The 21,880-nt window shown below is 34.7% G+C and overlaps 1 protein-coding gene across 4 annotated transcripts in view; it reads right to left on the reverse strand.

The window, feature by feature from the left end:
* Nucleotides 1–21,880, reverse strand: part of BLTP1 (bridge-like lipid transfer protein family member 1) — a 207,206-nt gene that overhangs the window by 82,405 nt on the left and 102,921 nt on the right. For all 4 annotated transcript variants that reach the window (XM_073804868.1, XM_033856712.2, XM_033856714.2 and 1 more), the window contains exons 30-45: nucleotides 20,467–20,537; nucleotides 19,750–19,923; nucleotides 19,150–19,270; nucleotides 18,027–18,173; nucleotides 17,511–17,638; nucleotides 16,980–17,179; nucleotides 15,516–15,713; nucleotides 14,651–14,862; nucleotides 11,232–11,383; nucleotides 10,615–10,765; nucleotides 10,295–10,447; nucleotides 8,426–8,666; nucleotides 7,187–7,329; nucleotides 3,907–4,126; nucleotides 3,292–3,450; nucleotides 1,518–1,693 (exon numbers count right to left, since the gene is read on the reverse strand). In XM_073804868.1, coding sequence (XP_073660969.1) covers nucleotides 1,518–1,693; nucleotides 3,292–3,450; nucleotides 3,907–4,126; nucleotides 7,187–7,329; nucleotides 8,426–8,666; nucleotides 10,295–10,447; nucleotides 10,615–10,765; nucleotides 11,232–11,383; nucleotides 14,651–14,862; nucleotides 15,516–15,713; nucleotides 16,980–17,179; nucleotides 17,511–17,638; nucleotides 18,027–18,173; nucleotides 19,150–19,270; nucleotides 19,750–19,923; nucleotides 20,467–20,537 — 2,646 coding nt within the window. The remainder of the gene's footprint in view (nucleotides 1–1,517; nucleotides 1,694–3,291; nucleotides 3,451–3,906; nucleotides 4,127–7,186; nucleotides 7,330–8,425; nucleotides 8,667–10,294; nucleotides 10,448–10,614; nucleotides 10,766–11,231; nucleotides 11,384–14,650; nucleotides 14,863–15,515; nucleotides 15,714–16,979; nucleotides 17,180–17,510; nucleotides 17,639–18,026; nucleotides 18,174–19,149; nucleotides 19,271–19,749; nucleotides 19,924–20,466; nucleotides 20,538–21,880) is intronic.

The following is a 21,880-nucleotide window of genomic DNA, read 5'->3' on the forward strand; positions in this document are numbered from 1 at the left end:
TCCCCCCCCCCCCCATAATCTTGCCTTAAACTCCTTTTCAGCAACTTCCAAGACTGTATATTACATTTCATCACCTCATTTTTCTTGCTACATCTGCTTTGGATCAATCCTCTTCTATTCCTATAGCTGGGCTACTAAGGACACAAGAGGTTCTAAATAACTAGACCCTCAGCACTATTAGGCAATCCTTCTGGGAGTCTGGTGGGCTCTCAATCCTTCTGGGAGTCTGGTGGGCTCTCTTTCACATTCACTCCAACCTTTCCATATATCTAAATCACCTTACACAGTTTTTTATTGTATTACTTAATATTAATGTCTCTGGTAGATTTTAGTCTTACATGTAAAATAGTAGAGTTGTCTCTAAAAATGTGTATTGGATGCTAATAAATACAATGAATGTATATACAGGCCAAAATAGACATAAAAAATATTTCTTTTCTCTCTCTCTCTTTTAATAAAAAGTGAAAGAATCCCTAAAAACTACTCCAATGTATTACAGAAGTAAATCTCAAGAAAGTTTAAAAGTGCCTAACACATTTCTTAACATAAATCACTTCCTATTGTGAGAGAAAGTTGAGGCTATCAATTTGCAAACTTACCTGTACAGTTATGAACTGTCCTTATTGCCTTCCCAAACATTCTCGGGGAAAAAGTACTTTTTATGTCAAAAAGTATCTCTCTCTATAAATGACTCTAAATTCCAACACTTCTCATCCCTCCCTGAATCTTTCTCTATCAGTTTACCCTCCTTTCCTTTTTTTTTTTTTTTGATCAGAACCTTCCTAATTCCTCCTAAGTAAAAAATATGCTCGAGTCTCTTTCATCCTGAAAAAATAACACCTCTTAATATCCATATCCCACTCTCCCACCTGCCTTCTGGTCACTCAAACTAGAAAGTACATTTCAAAGGATTTTGTTCTCTACTCCCTACATTTAGTCAATTAAATAAGATCTCCACAGTATTTCTCCTTTACCTATCAAAGCCATAACCATCTAAGCTAACAGCTTCATTACCACTTGTGTGAACTATTTCATTAACTCATCTTTTCACCTCTAGTTTCTCTACTTCAATCCATTTAACACATTGCTACTCATATAACATTTCCACATGTACAGTTCCAGGCACTTTACTCCTCTGCTCTAAAATCTTCAATGCCTCCCCACTGCTCGCTCAAGTCTTCACATAGCACTAAAGACTATAGGAAATGATGAAATTTAACTTTCTAGTCATGTTATTTTGCCAATCTCTATCTCCAAATAACAAAAATGTTGCTATACAAGACAACTAACTATATGCCACTCTTCAGTTTAATGAGTATCTATAGATGCTTAATTTGTATTTATAATTAACCTATGTACTTTTTAAAGGCTCCTCCTTTTTTCATGAAGGCTTTAGGCAGACAGGCAAGGACAAAGATTTTCACTAGAATTCCACGGTGCACATACTTGATGGTTCTAGCTGCTAAGTACTGCTCAATGCGAGGTCACTATAATTAGGGAAAAACAGACTGGCTCACCTGAGCATCAGCAAGCTGTACAGCAGGAAACCCTTGGTTGGCTTCTTCTACACCTACCACATCATCCTGACTAGTGCTATGCTGAGAATGTGTCCCATCCAAAGTATTCTGGTCACTAGACAAGACAGTGTTGAAATCTGAGGCTGAGGGTATTGTAGGAAGATTGGGTGCAACACCTAAAAGGGCAAGTGTTCAAAAATAAAATCTAAATTACTGGGAAATGAAGACAACATAAAGGGGCACAGCAAAGTAAACTTATGAAACTTGTATTATAATTGTATTATCAGACCATTTAAGTTGAGAAGGGAAAAAACAGCACTTTCAGGTTATTTTACAGACATGATTTATTAATAGAAAATGAAATTAAACTGTATTTTCAGAATATATCACTCATCCTCGTACAGGAAGTATGTATTAGAGCCAGTCACTCCAAAATATAAAACTTTAGGGCTGGAAGATCTTTGAAAAGCATTTGATATCCCATCAGCTTTGCAGTGAGGAACAGAATTATAGACAGTAGCAGGGCTACAAAAAGCAGCTGTAGCAGGACAAAAGCCATAGGCGTCACAAAATCCCACATATAAATTTCTTCCCCACTATGCTTTCCCAAGGTGGAACAAAAATGAAATGGCACTATTTCTTTCTTCTGTACTGCCCTTATCCTTTAACTCGCCAGGCAAAGGACCTGTGATAGAGAGGAAATGTTCCTTTCTGGTTCTTTTGAAATTTAAACTCTATGGAGTAGTGAGACTAGCTCCAGAAAAGTGCTGAGAGCTGGTAAAAGCACCATCCTTCTATCTTCCTCAACCAAGGGCCAATACTAAGAATTAGCACGTCTTAGTACTCTTAAGAGTCACAACTAGGATCAGTTCCAGATTCAAAAGTGGTCCATGCACTGGCAAAAAAAAAAGGACTGAGTAAGTAGTCATATATCAACTACTTTTCATAATTTCATATTTTTTGTCTGAAGAAAATTTACAAGTGATCCAATAGCTGTTACACAGATTAATTTCAGCTGCCCTCAGTAACGGTTCAAAGGCTACTTCACATATTCTTTTAAAAAATATATACACATTTTTACAATGAAATAATAAATGCATCTAGTGAATTTGGAAAAACACAAAATAATAGCAAAGAATAGGAAAGAAAGAGTGGCTTCATTTATGTTACTGGAAATAGCCACCAATATTTCTTTGTGAATCCTTTGCCTGTTTTTCTGCTGCTTATAAATAAAGGAATATAAATATTCCTTTAAAATTAATAAATTTTCCTCATTTGTTTCCCTCCTTGAGGGCAAGAATCTTACTTTATTCCTTTTAGTACTCCTTCAGATTTAATTAAATATTTAAGTAAATATTTAAGTATAAAGAGTATATAGATGCTTGTCATTATGCCTCAGAGGACTCTGGATAAGCTGAAAGTGTCTTCTGTATTGTAGGTACATGATGCTGTAATTATACTTTGCATTTTTTCATTTACCTCCTCTTGGTGTTTTGCAAATTAAACCACACACATTAAATGGAAGTTTTAAACTCTTTAAATTATATATAATCTCGCATTTGACATATTTGCCTTTCCACAAGAACACTGAGAGACTGCTTACGACTCTCTCAATTGCAATATTAGCAAAGGCATTTCATAAATGAGCCAATTTCAACTAAACAGTACTTAAACGTTTGAGATTTTTTTAACCATCCTCTGAAAAACAGGATTCTAACATAACTTCACATGTACCCCTTAGATGGTTAAGTAAAATAACGTGATAGCTCAATACCTGTTGGGAGACTATTGTGTCCTGATTTTGTAACAGGAGATTCTTGCACCACACTTCCTCGATTACCCACAGCATTTGACATCCAATTATAGAAACTCACAGATGATGGTTCAGACAACAAAGGGTGTTCAGATAACATATCAGTGGCCATTGTGTTTCCTGAAAATAAAGTTTTACTGAGTATAGTATTATTTATGTACTAAGGAGCAGAAAATATGATTTATTTTTTGAAAAGTCAGGTTAAATTATCTGCCTTTTGCATGTCTTTAAACTCACTGCACGATGCTGGTATTTGGATATTAAGGCATTAATAAATAATTTATTGCTATCGTAATGGGAAAAAATTCACTGCTGGCTGGCCTAGACAGCATTCCACACCATGCCTAGGTTGATAGTAATAGCAAATGTTGCAATTTAAAAATGCAAACTAAGGGCATGAGACACCAACAGGTTATAAGCAGGACAGTTTTCCAAAATACTTTCTCAAAGATAAGGTGTAATACAAAAGACTAGGTATGCAACCAAAGTATATATCTAAATAAACGTTAAGTCCTATTTTCGTTTTCTTAATCTCCCACAGAAGTAAGCTTATAATTGTCAAAACTAAGGATATACCTGTTCTCGTTAGGGAGCTACTTTTCACCGCGGCACTACTTCTTTGAGGGGTCCCTTCCAGGAGGTTGTGCAAGCTTGGGAAGCTTCCAGTCAGGTAGCTGAGTAGGCTCTCCTTCCTTGGACTCTCCTTAACTGGCACGCTTGTACGTCCCACATGCACCGGAGAATCTGTGGCAGTGTCACCACTGGTATAGCTCAGAGAATGATACGGGTGAATGCCCTATAAAAGGAACAACACGGGGCTCTTTCTTATGCACATAAAAATGACTACTGATAACCACGACTACTCACTGTTTTTATTACTAGTTATTGTTTACATTAAAACAACTGTGTCTATCTAAACAGTTTGTGTCTATTAGAATTATGGTGAATCCCAAATGTATGTAATAATGTTTTATAACTCTACAGTACAATACAAAGGACAGCATTTATTATCATTCATTTAATTTTAACAATGATTAATGCCCTTTAAAATCTGAAGAGGGAGTCTGGTGGTAAGATGTCTATCCCAAAATTCTTCATACTATACTACTCTTCTTGGTACTCTGATAATAATTTCTTGGTACTCTGATAATAATTTCTGTGTTAAGACCTGATTCTCTGTAAAGCTCTAATATACCAAAAAGAATTTCCAGCAATTCTCTGAAGAAAAGCAAAAAAAATCAAAAATTACACAATTGTCCAATCTCTATCTGTTCTGTCACATCTAAGACTGGAATTCCAGATCAGTTTAAAACAGTACAAAGAAAGACCATGCAGACAGAAAGATCCTGAAAAGCAGAGATCTGAAACAAAGCACTTTTAATTTCAATTCTTTGGACTTCTGTAATCCATAAACAAAGGAATGCTCAAAAACATTTCTGAGAGAGAACAGCATTATAGAAAACACCTAGCGACTTCCCTGGTGATGCAGTGGTTAAGAATCCGCCTGCCAATGCAGGGGACATGGGTCCGATCCCTGGTCTGGGAAGATCCCGCATGCCACAGAGCAACTAAGCTCGTGCACTGCAACTACTGAACATGCAGTGTAGAGCCCACGAGCCACAACTACTGAGCCCATGCACCTAGAGCCCAAGCTCCATAACAAGACAAGCCACTGCAAATAAGAAGCCCACGCACTGCAACGAAGAGTAGCCCCTGCTCGCCACAACTAGAGAAAGCCCGCACGCAACAACGAAGACTCAACGCAGCCAAATAAAAAAATAAATAAATAAAAATTTAAAAAAATAGCAAATACCTAAATATGATCAGAGCATCTGGAAAAACTATAAATCAGGAAAAATTCTGAGACAGATTAAGGGGTGGAGAATTTAAAGTGTCCCAAGGGCTTCCCTGGTGGCGCAGTGGTTGAGAGTCCGCCTGCCCATGCGCAGGGGACACGGGTTCGTGCCCCGGTCCGGGAAGATCCCACATGCTGCGGAGCGGCTGGGCCCGTGAGCCATGGCCGCTAAGCCTGTGCATCCGGAGCCTGTGCTCCACAACGGGAGAGGCCACAACAGTGAGAGGCCCGCGTACAGCAAAAAAAAAAAAGTGTCCCAGCCTTGTAACTATACTGCAGAAATAGAATAAGCCTATAGCCCAAACTTTAAAAAAATGTATATCAAATTAAATGTTTTAATTAAAAGAGCAATATTTACACAAAATAAAACTTTCAAAAGCACAAAAGACTAGTCAATAAAAAGTATCTCCTGAGCTCCAGTCTGCTAGACCCTTTCCCCAAGAAGTCCTCTTAACCATTTCTTATCTATCCTTATATAAATAATTTGACTATATAAACACATATACATATTTATCCTTTTTTAACACACAGATACATATTGTCCTATACTTTATTTTTACTTGAACCAGTGCACTTTGGTGATCATTCCACATCCACTTAGAGACCTACTTTATCTTTTTGAAGTCTTCATAGTAGGCATCCATACGAGGGTGCACTAATTTATTAGTCCTCAAATAGTCATTTGAGGTGCTCATGAGCTCATAAGTGCTCATGTTCTTGAGCATTTATGAGCATTCATTTCTTTAGAATCACTTCCCGGACATAGACATACTGCTAAAAGGCATTACATTTAAAATTTTACATTTAAAAATGGACAAACTGTTCTTCAAAGAGGTTATGCCAGTTTACACTCCCACCCAGTACCGTATGAAAGTGTCTGTTTTCTTACATCTTCACCAACATATACTATTAAACTTTCAGATTTTTCAACCTGACAGGTGGAAATGGAATCTCATTTTATTTTACATTTACATTTCTTTAATTAGAAGAGAATACATTTTCATATTTGTATATGAATTCCTCTGTGAACTGCCTTTATTTTCTATTTGGTTGTGCCTTTTTAGTGATTAGGAAAAGATCTTTACACATTAGGAAATTAGCCCTTTGTCATATGTCTTTCCATTTTGTTTACAATACTTTTTTTCTGTGTAGAAATTTTATATTTCAATATAGTGAAAAATACAATTTACCTAATGGATTCTTGGTATTAATTATTAATTTAAGATTATACCCAGACTGTCAACGGAAGTTGAAATATTAACTATTTACTGTTTCCAGTGCTCAGAAAAGGAAACTACCAAAAAATAAGTAACTCACAACAACAGCAAATAACTTACTAAGTGCTTACTATGAGCCAGGTATTGTTCTAAGCATTTTTCATGTATCAACTCCATTATTTCTTACAGCAACCTTCTGAAGGAGGTTACTATTATAATCTCCATTTTTAACATATGAGGAAACTGACACACAGTGCAGTTAAAAACTTTAGTCACAAAGCAATTAAGTGGCAGGGGCAGGATTGAAACCAAGGCAGTCTGACTCCTGAGTGGCAGTCAACCACTCTGCTATCCATATGTCTTATTTTATCAAGCACTGGTTAAATTTCTTAAAACAAAAAAAATGCAATTAAAGTCATAAAACTAGCTTAACTCAAACTGTATTTTGATCATGTACTACTTATAAAACTTCTCATTAAAACTAATAACTGTAAGCTGATCAACATTTCAATATTGTTTTTTATTGAATACGATATTCAATAAGTTGAAAAGAGAGCCCTAAGGCTTGGTAGTTAAAGTAGTCCTTGTTCAATATTAATTACTGACTGTTGATATAATTTTCAAAGAAATGTGTAAACTAAAAGTTACTAATCATGTTAATTTCAACATAAAAACACTACTTGAATATTTAGGGCAAATACCTAATATTTACATTTGAGATAACAAAAGTTTAGGTCTTCTCTGTAAGTCTAAGTAACTCTAACCAAAGGCAGCAACAATGTACCTTTATTTTTAATGCAGAGTCACTATGGGTATGAGTCTTAGATAGTTTCCTCATTATCTCAGCTCCAGTTACAGGTCCAGAACTACCAGGTGGAGGCCGGTTGGCTGTTCCCTCCAGCAGCATTGTGTGTTCACTGACTGTGGCTGAAACAGTTCAAAACAATAAGTGGGCTATAGATTATCATATAATCTTGAAACAACAACTCCAATGTTCCTGGTGGTATAACTAAACTCAACTTTTCATATTTCTTGAAAAACTAATTGTGCACTCTGCTATAACATTCACTCTTCTGTCTTTTATTCTTCAAACCCCAGTCTTCTCACTCAGTCTCAAGAAAGGAACAAACAGCTTCCGCTCAGTCTTTCACATGTCACCCAAATGGCACAGAGTTCAAAAACTAATTCAACTATGCTGAAGAAAGTACGAAACGTTCACAGATTAACCTAGGCCTTTGCAGATAATTAGAAGGGATGTTTACTGCACTATTCTTTCAATTTTGGGGTAGACTTGAAATTTTTTTAAATAATAAAATCCAACCTATTACACATAACATATTTATTTGTTAAATACGAAGTTTTTCTAATTTATTTTTTAAAAGCTCGGTAAAGTATTATATGTAAATGTTCTGAAAGCTCTAATTTTAAGACTACTATCCTTTTCCATGGCACTTTTAATTTTTTTTTAAAATATCACAAGATAAATTTTCATTGAGTACTATATATCATGATAATAATAAAAATTATCCTTTGAAAAAGCATTTAAGTGTGCATGTCTATTTCTGTAATGCATTATCTACTGCCTATGTTCTGGCACAGTCAGTATAATGACAGAATTGTGGGCCAAATGCATACCTCTAAACATTATACAAATTCAGAATCAAACAGGCACCAGGTAAAATTCAAATCTTTAAAAGACTGGTATAGGGAGCATGACAAATAAAAATATAAATTTCAAAAAGAAATTCATGTGTTTCATTCAAAACATTCTAGTTATACAAAGATGTCTGTTAATTGTACTGGATAGATTAGGAGAAGAAATCTTCTGTATTTCACAAAATTAAACCTAGAAGTCAAGTCTGTATAAAGATTCCAATATTATTACCACTTATTTGGACTAATACAAATCATAGTTGTATAATTAAGCCATGACATTTCAAATTTGGGACAAAAATTATTAAAATTATCACAAGTATTAGGTTACCAAGCACATAGTATCTAGCAAAAATATTTACAAAATTACCTGCATCAAATTCAAATTCTGCTCCATCAGCACTGGTATCACTTTGAAGACCACCTCCATTGTCCAGCCCAAGCCCATCTTCATGATCATAGTGCACAGCTGACTGAGGTTTCAGGGGCTGAGCTGGTCGATGTAAACTCACTCCTTTAAAGGCTGGTGTCACTACAATAAACTTCATCCACTGCCTAGCCAGTGCAACTAAACCTTTCTTTAAAGTTACCAAAGCAGGAAGGCCATCACTCTGTAACAACAATGACATGGTTAGGAGTAATCTTACTGTAACAACAATAGTTACTATTTAAGTGTTCTGCATATATTTATTCATTTAAATCTCATAACTCCCATTTAGAGATGAGGAAACTGGAATTTATATGTTGAGTAATTTGTCCAAATTGACACAGGAGAGTCACTATTTCAAGTTGACTATAGAACTCAATCGCTAAACACAATGTTGCATCTTTCTATCATAAACAACCCAGCAGTACCAGGTAAATAAGAGACTAAACATGGGGTGTAAAGTGGGAATCTCCTTAAGAAGCATTCAAAGCACTTCACCTGCTTTGCTCAACTGAAGAATTAAATGTATTTTGTGCTACCTGGAATATTCATCAAGCAAAGAGGAAATTATTTCTTTCAAAGATTAGGTAACCACCTCTATTTTAACATTAAAAAATTAATAAATTACTATAGTTAAATGACAGACACAGAAGGATTTGTAACTGCTTTGAAACCTAAATATATGATCAGTAAGAATTACATAATTTAGAATATATTTTATTCCACATGGTGATGATTTTACGAAAGAAAATTTGCCTATTGGAGCCTTAGCCTAAGGAGAAAATATGCAACTCCTCTCCCCTTTCCTACAATTCCTTGTATTAGGAATAATAGCTTTGACTGAAGAGAGCCATTTACTAGGTGGCAGGAATCACCTCACTTACTTTCTGAGCAACATCAGGCCCCTTAGCCTGTCCTTTCACTCCTAGACTCAAGTAAGGAGGGTCATCTTGTGTTTCTTCCTCTTACATGGAAACCATATCCCGGCACAGCATCCATCCGTGGGAAGTGCCTGCCTGTGACTAGACGGGCAAGTTAAACTTGCACTGTGGATCTCCCAGTCTTCAATTCACGGGATGGGAGTAGAAAGCACTATACCAGCCTCAGGTCTAAGTACCTTTATGAAATCCATAATTTACTCCAGATTCTTTCATTAGAGGTTATCAGGAGCTTGACTGACCATTAATAATACTGATACATTGATGACTAATTTGGCTAAAGCTTCCTGTGTATTCTCTATTGACCAGAAACTTGGAGAGGAGAGGGAGATCCTCAAGCTCTAAGCCTCTAATCATGTGCTTCCATAGTGCTTTTCTAGTGCAGAGATATACTGTATTTATTCGTACAGTTACATATTCCCCCCTCAATCATTAATTAGTCCTTATTTTATTAAACATTTCTGTGAAATTTGACTCTAATGATTACTCTCTTGTTTGAAATTCTTTATACCTTTGGTTTCTAAAACCTTCTTTCCTGGTCCTTCTACCTCTTCTTTTCCCTCCTCAGCACTCTGGGTACCTCTATGCACCCTCTCCATGCTCCTTTAATTTTGGTATTTATCAGAGATCCATCCCTGACCAGTTTCTCACTCAACATATCATCCCTAGAAGGCTCATCCTTATCCGCAGCTTCTAACGCTTTCATGCTGGCAACTCCCAAGCCATTAATTTGAGCCCAAGCTTGTCAATAGCCTGGATTTCTAACCACATTTCTCCTTTGGACTTCCCATACTCATCTCAAACCTTCTGGGTCAACGGCTACTCAACAGAATAGAGGCTTTTTTAAAGCTAACATATGATTCCGGTAACTCACCATTGTAGCGTCATCAATGATGGAGTAGTTTGCCTGGTGCAGGTAGTGATGTAGTATATTACACAGTAAGCATGAAGGATTTTCTTGGAGAAAGCGGGCAACTTTTGTAAGTCTGTTGTATTTACTTCTTAAGGGAAAATGTACACTTTTATTCTGTGAAAAGCAAAACAACAGATTCAGAATGACACAGCAAAGATACAACAAACAAAAGATATCTAGAAATTAAGAACTTGCAGGTCTGATGTTTTCCAACAATGATAATAAGGGATCATTTTCAATAATAAACTTTGTATGATACCTTGTATTGTTGAAAGACATACCTCTAATGCTTCTGTCATTATGCATCCCATAACAGCACAAATTCTCAAGGTTCCCTCGGTTTCTAATTTGTTTAAGGATGACTTGAGTTGATCAATGGGAACAAGCCATGCACCAACAGCTGGAGTTGCAGTGCTTAAAAGGTTTAGCTGCCTTTTAAAATGAAAAAAAAAAAAAAAATTATAAAAACAAGTGTTAAGATTTGTATTTCAAACAATCTCCCATATCTACTGTACTTAGTGGCTATCTTAGTTAGGCAAAATTACCTTTCCTTTTGACCACTAGATAAATTCTGAACATATAAGTAGGAAATGCAAAGAATAGATAACAGAAAATAAAGAAAAATATAAGAGTCTGTTAGAGGTGAAAAGAGTATATAAAAAGCTTACGGCAGGGTGACATGTAAAAATAAAACTAAAACCCTAGGAAAGAAGAAGGGTCAAACAAATTGGGAATAATGTCTATAGACAGTATGAAGTAGGAAAGATGGAAAAGAAACTGGCAACCCTAATACTAGATATATCAGAAAAACAATTCAAAAAATACATGAAACAGAATTGTATGTTACTTAAAATAAAGAAACATCAAGGGATAGTAATATATTTTTAAAACTTTTTACCTAGAAAATGCATGTGCAGGAGATCTCACATTGGTGGGAGCTGCAAAACTAAACCAAATTTCCTTGATGGTCAGCTTCATGCTACAGGAATCTGGAGGTGGAGGCATTAAAGGTAGATCTTTTTTCAAATCATCAGATTCAACTCCTTCATCCTATATAAAACAGAGTACCAAAAACATTAATGTATAGTCCCTTAAAACCACTAGCACAGAGTGTTTTACGAACAAAACCTTCCTATCAAATCAAGTTCTACAGATAATAACACCGTGATATAAAACAGGTAACATAAACCTTGCTCAGCCTAATCCTTATTCTGAGAAATACCTATGGATCCTTGAAGCTCCAGGGAGCACAGTCTGAAAAACACTGCATTATAACGAACCATAAATCAGAGATCTTAGAACTAAAGTGTTTCTCTCAATCACTTCATTCAGTCACATTTGTTTAGGGATACTGTTTCTTTTCCTAGATGAGAGAAAGAAGTTTTATGACTTGCCAGAGGTCATACAACTATTAAGTTGGAGAATGAGTGACAGCATTAAGGTCTTCTGCTTCCTACTGCAATCTATTTTCCATTCTATCTTAATAGAATATTTCAAACTTCCAAATAAAGTGCCATAAGAAATACTATTATAGCCTATGTTCAAATAGATAACACTATACAATAAAAAATTCTTAGTTATCCTGGATGCTAGTAATCTGAATCTGTATTGAGAAATAGGAATAATACTTTTTAAACATGTAATCACCACTCTTCAGAATGCAGGGAGGTAAGAAGCATAATATTAAAGAAACAAACAAAATCCATTGCCTGTTATATCTGTTTAATAGGTTTCTAATTCATTTTTAGATATTCTTGGTCAAAATAAAGAAAAGATTGGCATTTTCTTGTGGGATGACTGAGGAATGAAAAGTATCCACAAAACAGCTTTAAATCCTAAATGTTACAAGACAATGTGAACCATAGACCCGAGTAATTTTAAAGTCAGCAGGCACTAAATATAAGTCCACATTCCCATATCTGCAATTCCAAAATCCACAACATTCTGAAAATCTAAATCTGTTTTTGTGGCATCAAAATCTGATATGAACTTGTAAGAGATTATTTATCCCACTTGGTGTTTTCATTCATGTCTTGCTGTAGAAATATTCAAATATTTCAAGACGTAGTGCTATCTCAGATTCCACTAGGAGTTTACGTAGCTTATACACACACCATATTACCTTTATTTTATTTTTTATTGAAGTATAGTTGATGTACAATATTGTATGTTACAGGAGTACAATATAGTGACTCACAATTTTTAAAGGTTATACTCCATTTATAGTTACTATAAAATATTGGCTATATTCCCTGTGTTGTATAATATATCCTTGTAGCTTATACATAATAGTTTGCACGTCTTAATCATTTATAATGGAATCTAAAAAATACAGCAAACTAGTGAATATAGCAAAAAAAGAAGCAGACTCACAGATATAGAGAACAAACTAGTGGTTATCAGTAGGGAGAGGGAAGGGGAGAGGGGCAATATAGGGCTACGGCATATTACCTTTCTTTTAAAGAAAAAAAATCTGAATTCTCAAATACATCTGGCCCATGGATTTCAGACAAGGGCTGTGAGCCAGGCAACTGAGCATATACAAATATACAGAAGACAGCCTAGAGGAACTTGAACTTTAAAAAACGGGAGAGGGGGGGCTTCCCTTGTGGCGCAGTGGTTGAGAGTCCACCTGCCGGTGCAGGGGACACAGGTTCATGACCCGGTCCAGGAAGATCCCACATGCCGTGGAGCGGCTGGGCCTGTGAGCCATGGCCGTTGAGCCTGCGCGTCCGGAGCCTGTGCTCCACAACGGGTGAGGCCACAACAGTGAGAGGAGAGGCCCGCGTACCGCAAAAAACAAACAAACAACCAAACAAAAAAAAAAACGGGAGAGGGGCTTGTAGATAATAAGCAAGTACTTATAACAACATGTGAAGCAAAGTAACAAAAACCTTGGTTTTAGACTGACTGAATTTTTGGTGCCTACGGCACATCTAAATGATGTTATCTAAAAGGCCATTGGATACAATTCTGAAGCTCAGTAAAGGGTTGATGCTGAAGGCATAACTGATGGGAAAGAGCAGTGTCATCAAATTATGGACCTGGACTAGGAAATGAAACAAGTGAGGGAGTGGACAAAGAGCAAGAAGGGTAGCCAAGAACAGAACATGGGGGGACACCCACATTTATGAAGGACAATGAACTGCATAAGGAGATGGACCAAGAAAAGTCAGAGAACCAAAAGAAAGCAACGTTACACAATTCGAGGACTTCCACCAAGGAGGACAGGATCAGAGAGATTCAGGAAGATACCTGAGTTTCTGTCAAGTATTTTAGAAGGTGAAGGAGAAGGAAAGAACAGATAGGTTCTTCCGAGCTCTTTGTTCAGTGAGCGGCTGCTATATATTTTAATTTCCTTAATCGAAGTGCTAATCCCCACCCAGCTCTCAAATACTTCCAAAGACCTCACAAGAAAACTGTGATTAAAACCCTTTACTATGCATCAAATCAAAATAAACTTTTCAAAAATAAATTCCCAGAAACCTGGGTTCAAGAGTGATTTGCCAATGCATACTAGATACCCATGACACGTTTCTTAGTTAAAAGGTGGTTTCTTTCCTCTTCAATTGGTCTAATTTCCAAATGATCAGAAGTGTTATGTGTGTTTAAGAACAACATTTACCAAGTTCTTACTTGGTCTTTCATATGTACTGCCTCCTTCAATCTCCACAACTCTAGGTCAATATCATTATAATACTCCTATTTCAGAAACATAGGAGACAGTAAAAAAAAAAAAAAAAAAAAAGTGCCCAAGGTCACCTATCAGGTAGTAGTACAACTATTCTGTAGTCTAGAATTTTGAATATTTTCATTATTGCTCTTACTATATTCATCACCATGAAATTATACAATAAAAATAATAAATGTGTTGCATGTAAGGTGTTCTTCAGGCTTCCAAATGAAATAGGTAGATATTGACAAAAATATTTAAACTTACATGAAATACTACCAATAACAAAACTGTTTATTTAAAAAATGAATTCTGCTAAAATCCTTCAAATAAGATAAAAATAAAGCCTGCTTTTCTGAAATTCTATTAATTCATTAATTCAACAAATAAAATTAAGTACTTAACATAAGCAAAATATTATGCTAGGTACTATGACAGATATAAATATATCTATAATATGGTGCCTACATTTTAGCAATTATGCTCTAGTAGAATATAATCACCAAGATGCCTTGGCTACCATTTAAGCAAAATCCACAACATGGAAAGACAAGGAAATATACTCTAGAAATGAAATGTGAATTGGGTATGTAGTTTTCTATTTTATTTTCCCAAATCATTATTATTATTAGAAATTCACCAACTTGTTCATCGGAAACAGAATTTCCATTTAAGTCTGAAGAAGGGCTTGTTCGGTCACAAGGAAGATTATCATCAGAGACATCAGTATTATAGCCGCTGCCAGTTGGAGAATCAGAAGAATTATTGGATGTCAGCACTCCACCCCTTTCCGTGACATTAGCTTTACCCATAGTTCCAAAAGTATTATATAAAACAGCACCAGACTGTCTTCCTCCTATCCAAATGAAAGAATTTATTTATTAAAAACACTGTACTCTATCATATCCATAAAAATAAAAAATAAAAATCGCATGAAGATTTTTTTTCTCACCAAAACTTTGCCCTTATCTATAAAAGTGATATAATATTGCAATATCAGGTAAGGAATTATAGGCATATACACTACTATTATACATAACTAAGCCTAAAAGTCTTATACACAATTCAGCCTTCCTATTTTAATGTATTAGTCAGTAATGTAAAAGAAAATAAATATAAGTCAGTATCGCTGAATAAAGGATTTACAGTATTTTCATCGTATATGGCAAGGGTCTACTAATCAAAGATCCAGTTTCCAAAGATGCAAACTTCCAAAAGTTAAGAGGCTTTATATTTTATTTGAGAATTTTTTCTGAACTATGCACTGCTTTGCTCAGGCATTTTACATGTCTAGATGCTCTGCTAGTTTTGAATCACACAATAATTTCATTAAGCTCCACTTACGCAATTGGGATGGGGCACCCACTCCTAGTAAATAATCCCAGATGCCACACTTTCTGCTTGACTATGCTGATTCAGGTTATTGAAAGTCATGATTGTTCAAAACTTTTCAGCAGTGTGTGGCCAATTTGTTCCCCACTTAAGCAGAAATTTTTATAAAAAGCTTACCTTTTATGGTTAAATTTTCAAGTCCACATTCAAACATTATCCATCCCCATTTTTCTTGGCTGGGACCTATTCGAGTTACATCTGGAACAGCCTGCTGATCAGTTTCATCCACAAAAGCAAACTCATCCAACTCTTCAAGAGTAAATAAAACTTTGGACTTCTCAAAGGGGATAGCAGTGATGGCACAGGTACCAATATCTATTATCAAAAGAAAACAAAATGACCATTTTTAAAGACAGAGGTTTGTATATTTTTTAAAAACAACAAATAACGTAAGCATGTGGCACAGTGGTTGTCTTAAAAGATATCTTAGTATTCTGTCAAAAAGAAAAATAAACAAATGAACCAACCAATTTCTAAAATAGCACTGCCTAATGTCATACTACTTAAAAAGCGCCAGAATCATGTTGAAGTTAGAGGGAGAAAAGAAGATTCCATAATTAACAGATAAGTGCTCAGAGACAGGATAAATTCATTTCTGAGAGATTATAGGGTACTCTAAAAATCTAAACTTAAAAAGTTCCTGAATAATTCAGTTTCATAGTAAACTATTTTTAAATACTTTCTCATCATTTTACAAAATAAAAAATTATTTTAATTAATTACTTAGCCTTAGGAAAAACATTATTTTCCAGGAAAACTATAGCTTTCACTAAAAGATTGCTTTATGCTAACATATTTTATATAACAATTCATCACAGATATTGCCATAATTCCATCCCTTTCAATATGCAATATGGGAGCCAACATCCTGAGTGCCTGGCAGAGATTTTTAGTTTATCTTACTGTTTTTTCATTTCTTTCTCTGATTACAGCTAATGAATACAGAAAAGCAAAAAGAAGATAAAAAAAACACATGTAAATTTACCACCCAGAGATAACTTGTTTACGTCTGAACTAAGTTTTCTTCTAGCTCTTTAGAGATCATTTTACAAATCCAGCTTTGGTTCCCACCTTTCATGTAGCAGTCAACTATGATAATTTCCTCAGTTCATTAAAAATTCTTCAAAGTTATTAAGAAGCACAGCCATGTCTATTATTCTTATTGCTGCTATATTTTACAGATCTGACTACCTGCTTCTGATACCACTATTAATTCTTTTTAACAAAGCTGTGCCTACAGGACGATTTTAAAAAGAAAGAAAGACTATAAAGATCATACTCTCTGTTCTACAGCGAGCAAACAGATACCATGAAGAAAACAGATGCGAGATAGAAGCAGTTTCTAATTTGGGGCCATACCACCCACCTTCCCACCAAAGTTTACCTTCCATCCTGCGCAGAATGTGAGTAATGAATAGTTAAATACTATGTGTTCAATATATACAGAGATACCTTTCTCTTTCTTATATTGATAAAATACTCAAATTGTAGCAAACTTCAAAGGAAAAAAAATTATGTTTCCTTTTGCAAAATCCTCTTACATTTATACATGTCAAAGAAAAATATGTTGTAGACTCCTACCCGTTGTATCAAGACCCCTCAGTTGCCCATGAACTCGATGAATGTTTAACTTGGCTGCAATCTCTTTGCCTTTTTCCGCTCCAGCGTTTGATCTGAGAGATCCTGATGACTGAGGCTGCATCTTAGTGGCATGAACATACCTATCAAAATTTGATGTTCTACCAGGGTCTGCACTGTTTGAAGTCTCTTCAACCACACCTCTTTATGAAAAAAGAAAGAGTATGGTGGTTAACATTTAAATAATACATAGTTCAGTAAAAACATTTAACTAGTATTTTTTTCTAAATCCACTATTTTAATTAAACCAATATTAATAACAAATTCTTCAGTGTTTACTAAAAGATAGTATGAATAAAAACAGTACAAACTTTTTAAAACCTACTTTGCTAATCTTAAAGTGAGATTTGAAATTCCAATATCAGTTCTGAGTTTTAACATTAGAATTTTCCGAAATGTATTAAAAGGATGGTTAAAGCTTGCTTTTACATCCAGCAAGATAGTCATGGCTCAAATTAATAAACTCTTTCTTACCTGTTCATACGAACTTGTGTAGCAATTCTGTCAAAACACAGTGCTACTAAGGAAACATGAGTCACACTTCTACTAGGAGCTGTACTCGGAGATTCTTCCACTGAGGCTTGTAACAAACATAAGTTCACCTAACACACAAGATGTCACATATTTCAGAGTTGAAAAGTAAAAAGTTATCACTTAAACATAAGATATATAGGAAAATGAAAAACTACCATTAGGAATGGCATATCTATGTGTATGAGAGTAATGAAGGAGAAGCTTACAAACTCTCATAAAATAATAATTAAATTCTTACTGGATCAATGTGAATTATTTTAGTAAATATTACCCAACATTCTGCTTAAGTAAACTATTTACATTACATTAAATGTTACATTAGATCATCAAGGAAATAAAATATATATTTTTGATATTACAATCTATTCTACCACCATTCAGTTTAGTAAATACAAAGGATAAAAACGACCAAAATATTCTCTTTCAGGAAAACTTGTTTAAATATTAAATTTTTACCTTTGGTATGCTAACATTAGCCTGAAGACCTTTAATTGTTACATTATCTTGCTTCATTGTAAGATTTGTCTGTGCTTGTCCTTGGTTAGTCATTCCTATGGTAGAATGTTCAGTTTTTGTTCCTCTAACATCCTGTTTGGAAGATAGCTAAAAAGATTGAAAGCGGAATTATTATTTCACAGACCTTTCGTAATTTCCATATCATCTACAACAGCAACTTGTTATTCACTGTGCTCCTTTATACCCATCTAGGTACCAGCTGCCATCTGGTTTAGCATTCCCAGGCTTGAAGTCCAAACCTTAGAAAAGCTAGAAAATAGACTGGCAGCCCCAGTGTTGAGAGAAGTGATACATAATAAAGCAAAATCAGCCTACATAAAAACATGTACTTGAGAACATATTTGGTTTCTGATAATTAGCTCCTTGTTGGCTGAGAATATTTTCAAATTTCTTTTTTGATTTGTACTCCTCTAGCCAAACTACCTATCACATGAAATGCCAATATATCTTGAATAACTGGGTCACTAAAAACAATCAGCTTTACTTTCACCTTGCCTCTGGTCCATAGTCCAAATGCGACTCAGATACATCTGAAAGTCAAGTGGACAATCACTAGATGAGGATTAATCACCAGGATATGACTGCTAAGAAACTGGCTTTGTGACTAGGACCACAGTGTTAAGTAAAATATCGCACACCAGAAGACAGTGAGTGACTTGATTCACCGAGGTGAACAAAAATAACCTCAAAACTATTAAGATACAAGTTATCTAATCACAGAGGAAAGCCAAAATAATATGCAGATTTGCTTTCTTAGTAAATGAATGTACCACTCCTAAACAATACTCATTCACTCAGGACCAAAGCTCTTTAGGAAAGGCTTAGAATTAAACTACTTCCAAAATAAAAGAAAAAATAATGCTACATTTTAATAAATATTTTACTCCTCTTATGCTGTCTCTTATGGAGCCAATGACATATAAAGCTTATTTAGAAATGTTCACGTATTCCAATTTAAATGACTAATAAAATTTTAGTACATTCAAATTTTTTTCAAGGTTGGATATTATGCACCTGTGAAGAATACTCAATTTGCCACACTCACTGAACAAAAGGTTCTTACATTTTCTGAGAAGGTAGTCTTGCTATTTTGGACAGCTTCCCGGAGGACTTTGACATGTAGATCATCCACAATTGCAGCTGGATGTCTAGTACTAGCACAATGAACCATGGCTTCAATATACCTGAGGGAAGAAAAACAGCATATGAAACATTTTAATATCACTTATGATCTAGTTTATCTAATCTATCCCATTATGTTCCATTCTAGATTTTATTCATCTTAGTTTTGTCTCCCTAGATAGACTATATCTCCTTGCAGGACAGACAATATATTATTTCCTCTTTATACCTTCATTAACCAGACAGTAGTAAGAATATCAAACTTAATAATTAGTGCCTGGGTATTTGATAAATTTTATGCTTATCAGCCCAAAAGCAAAAAGTAGAAAATACAATGTAATATAACTATTATAATATTGCAATATATAATTATTTAGGCTGAAAAAGTAACAAATGATAACTGAAACATAGTCCTTTTAAAATATATTTTCATTTCTATTCAATCAAAATAGCCATCATCATTCTTTTTCATGAAAATACTATATCACATACACTTATTATTTTATAAAATAGTAGTTGTAGTTTTAGACAAAATTAATACCTGTCTAAAGCTTCAGCCACTAGGGGAGTCAGAACAATATCAACTGTTCCTTTTACTTCAACTATGGCTGTTGTTCTGGTCTGAGAGACTGGTTGATCCAAAGTCCACTCTTCCGTTAATGTTTCATCATCTGTGTTATCAACAGCTTTCTTTTCCAGAGGAGTATATGGTGTACTATACAATTTAACAAGCGAAGTATATATTAAAAAGACCAGTATATATATGAAAAAAATAGAAGTTGGAGCTTCCTTAAGATGAGTGACCCTTAAACTTATACTTATTTCAACTAAAAATTTCATGAAATTGGACTAGATATTATATGTCCCAAATACTCTTCAAGGACAAGACAAATGAGGCAGTAAAATGCAAATTGTTCAAAGATGGTTAATATATCAAATGATAAAAAAAAATTTTGATATATTTACTTGGCAGGGCTCTACCAAAATATGAAAATTATAATACTGAACTCTTGTTAGTTCCCAATTTTAATATGCCAAGTTATGGTTTGCATAGTATGTGTAAAAGAAATGTTACTGACTACTTATACATGTAGGCAAAGCCATGAAAGACAACAGAGTTGAATTATTTGGGTCAATTTATTCAAAAAATAAAGACAACAGTCAAGTAAAGAGTGGTTATTCCTCAGAACGAACTCTCTGTATCTCATAATCAAGAAAGACTGACTTTAAACTTCAAAAGTATATAATTTTTACTTACTTTGAAGTTGATCCTGAAAGCTGCATTCCTCTGTCTAGTAAAGAGTTAGCTGTGAGCCCTTGTTTGATAACCTAGAATAATATAAAACATTACTTATAGACTAGAATTTTAATATTAATTATTCTGTAATTTTATGCTATAAACTGATACTTGTGAATATCCAAATTACCTTGTTAATGTGATTTTGATATGTATGATATAAATATTTAACAAATTGAAAAAATCACAGGAAATATTCAACTGGCAATTTCATTTTCTAATTATTCAGAAAAATGACAGAGTAGGGCTGTAAGGATTTAGCGAGAGTAGACTATACAGCTAAAGCTTAAAAGCAAGTGCTTCAAATGTTTTTCCTCCATAGTTCCTCTTTAAATTGTGCTTTTCTTAGAAAAAGCTAATTTTAGAGTCTTGTAGCACAATCAACTTTTAAGTGGGAAAGAATCCCAGAGTAACATTAAATTATAGGAAAAGCTAGATTGTATTTTATATCCATAAAAGATAACAAATAAATAATGCACTTGAATAACCAAACTAAACCCCTTTAAATGCTAGCCTGTTATTTAGATTTAATGAAGAAAAATAATTTCTTATGTTCTATTTTTGAAGTTGTTTAAAGATATGAATTCCTTGACTTATTTTCTCCAGAGATTTGACTGCCTAATCAAACTAGATTTATTGAAAATACTACAATAACTCTAACCTCTCACAGCAATTCTAACCTCTATTTTTCAGAGCAAGTGCAATTCAGTTTTATACTGGAACATTCATTTACCAACATATTTTCACATGGAATAAAGAGAACATTTTAAAATGTTGGCATGGGTAACTTATCTTAGGCAAGATAAGAAATGGGCACAACCTTAAAATCAAAATTTTGTGACTCTCTGTTTCTTCTTCCTTCAATACATACTACTCAACTGCATTTATGTCTAAGGATATTTCACTCCACTTATCACATTTCCATCACTAGGTCCAAGCCCATCATCTCTTGCACAGGCTGCTGCGACAGCCTCCTAGGTGATCACCCCAATTCCTCCTTGCGTAATGACAATTCTGTTCCACTTGGTAGCCAAAGTACATGAGATCACATCACATTTCTTTACTCATGAATTTCCCAATGAAATTAAAATTCTAACTACTGATACCCTGGTCTACAGGTCCTTAATGGCCTCGCCTTTGTTCAGGTCTCTAACCTCACCATGTGCAAAGCTCTCTGCTAACTCACTATGTCTCATGCACAGACTTCTTTCCCACTTTAGAACTTCAGCAAGGCCGATGCCTGTGCCCTGAATATAGTATATAGTGCCCCTAAGTCTTCCCTTCCTCAATTCCTCCTCATCCTTTAAGTTTCAGTTTAAATATTACCTCCTGTGATTGACCTTTCATGTCAATACAAGCTAGGCAGCCCCACTCC

Source organism: Tursiops truncatus, chromosome 5, assembly GCF_011762595.2.
Source record: "Tursiops truncatus isolate mTurTru1 chromosome 5, mTurTru1.mat.Y, whole genome shotgun sequence".
In the NCBI taxonomy this organism is placed as follows: Eukaryota; Metazoa; Chordata; class Mammalia; order Artiodactyla; family Delphinidae; genus Tursiops; species Tursiops truncatus.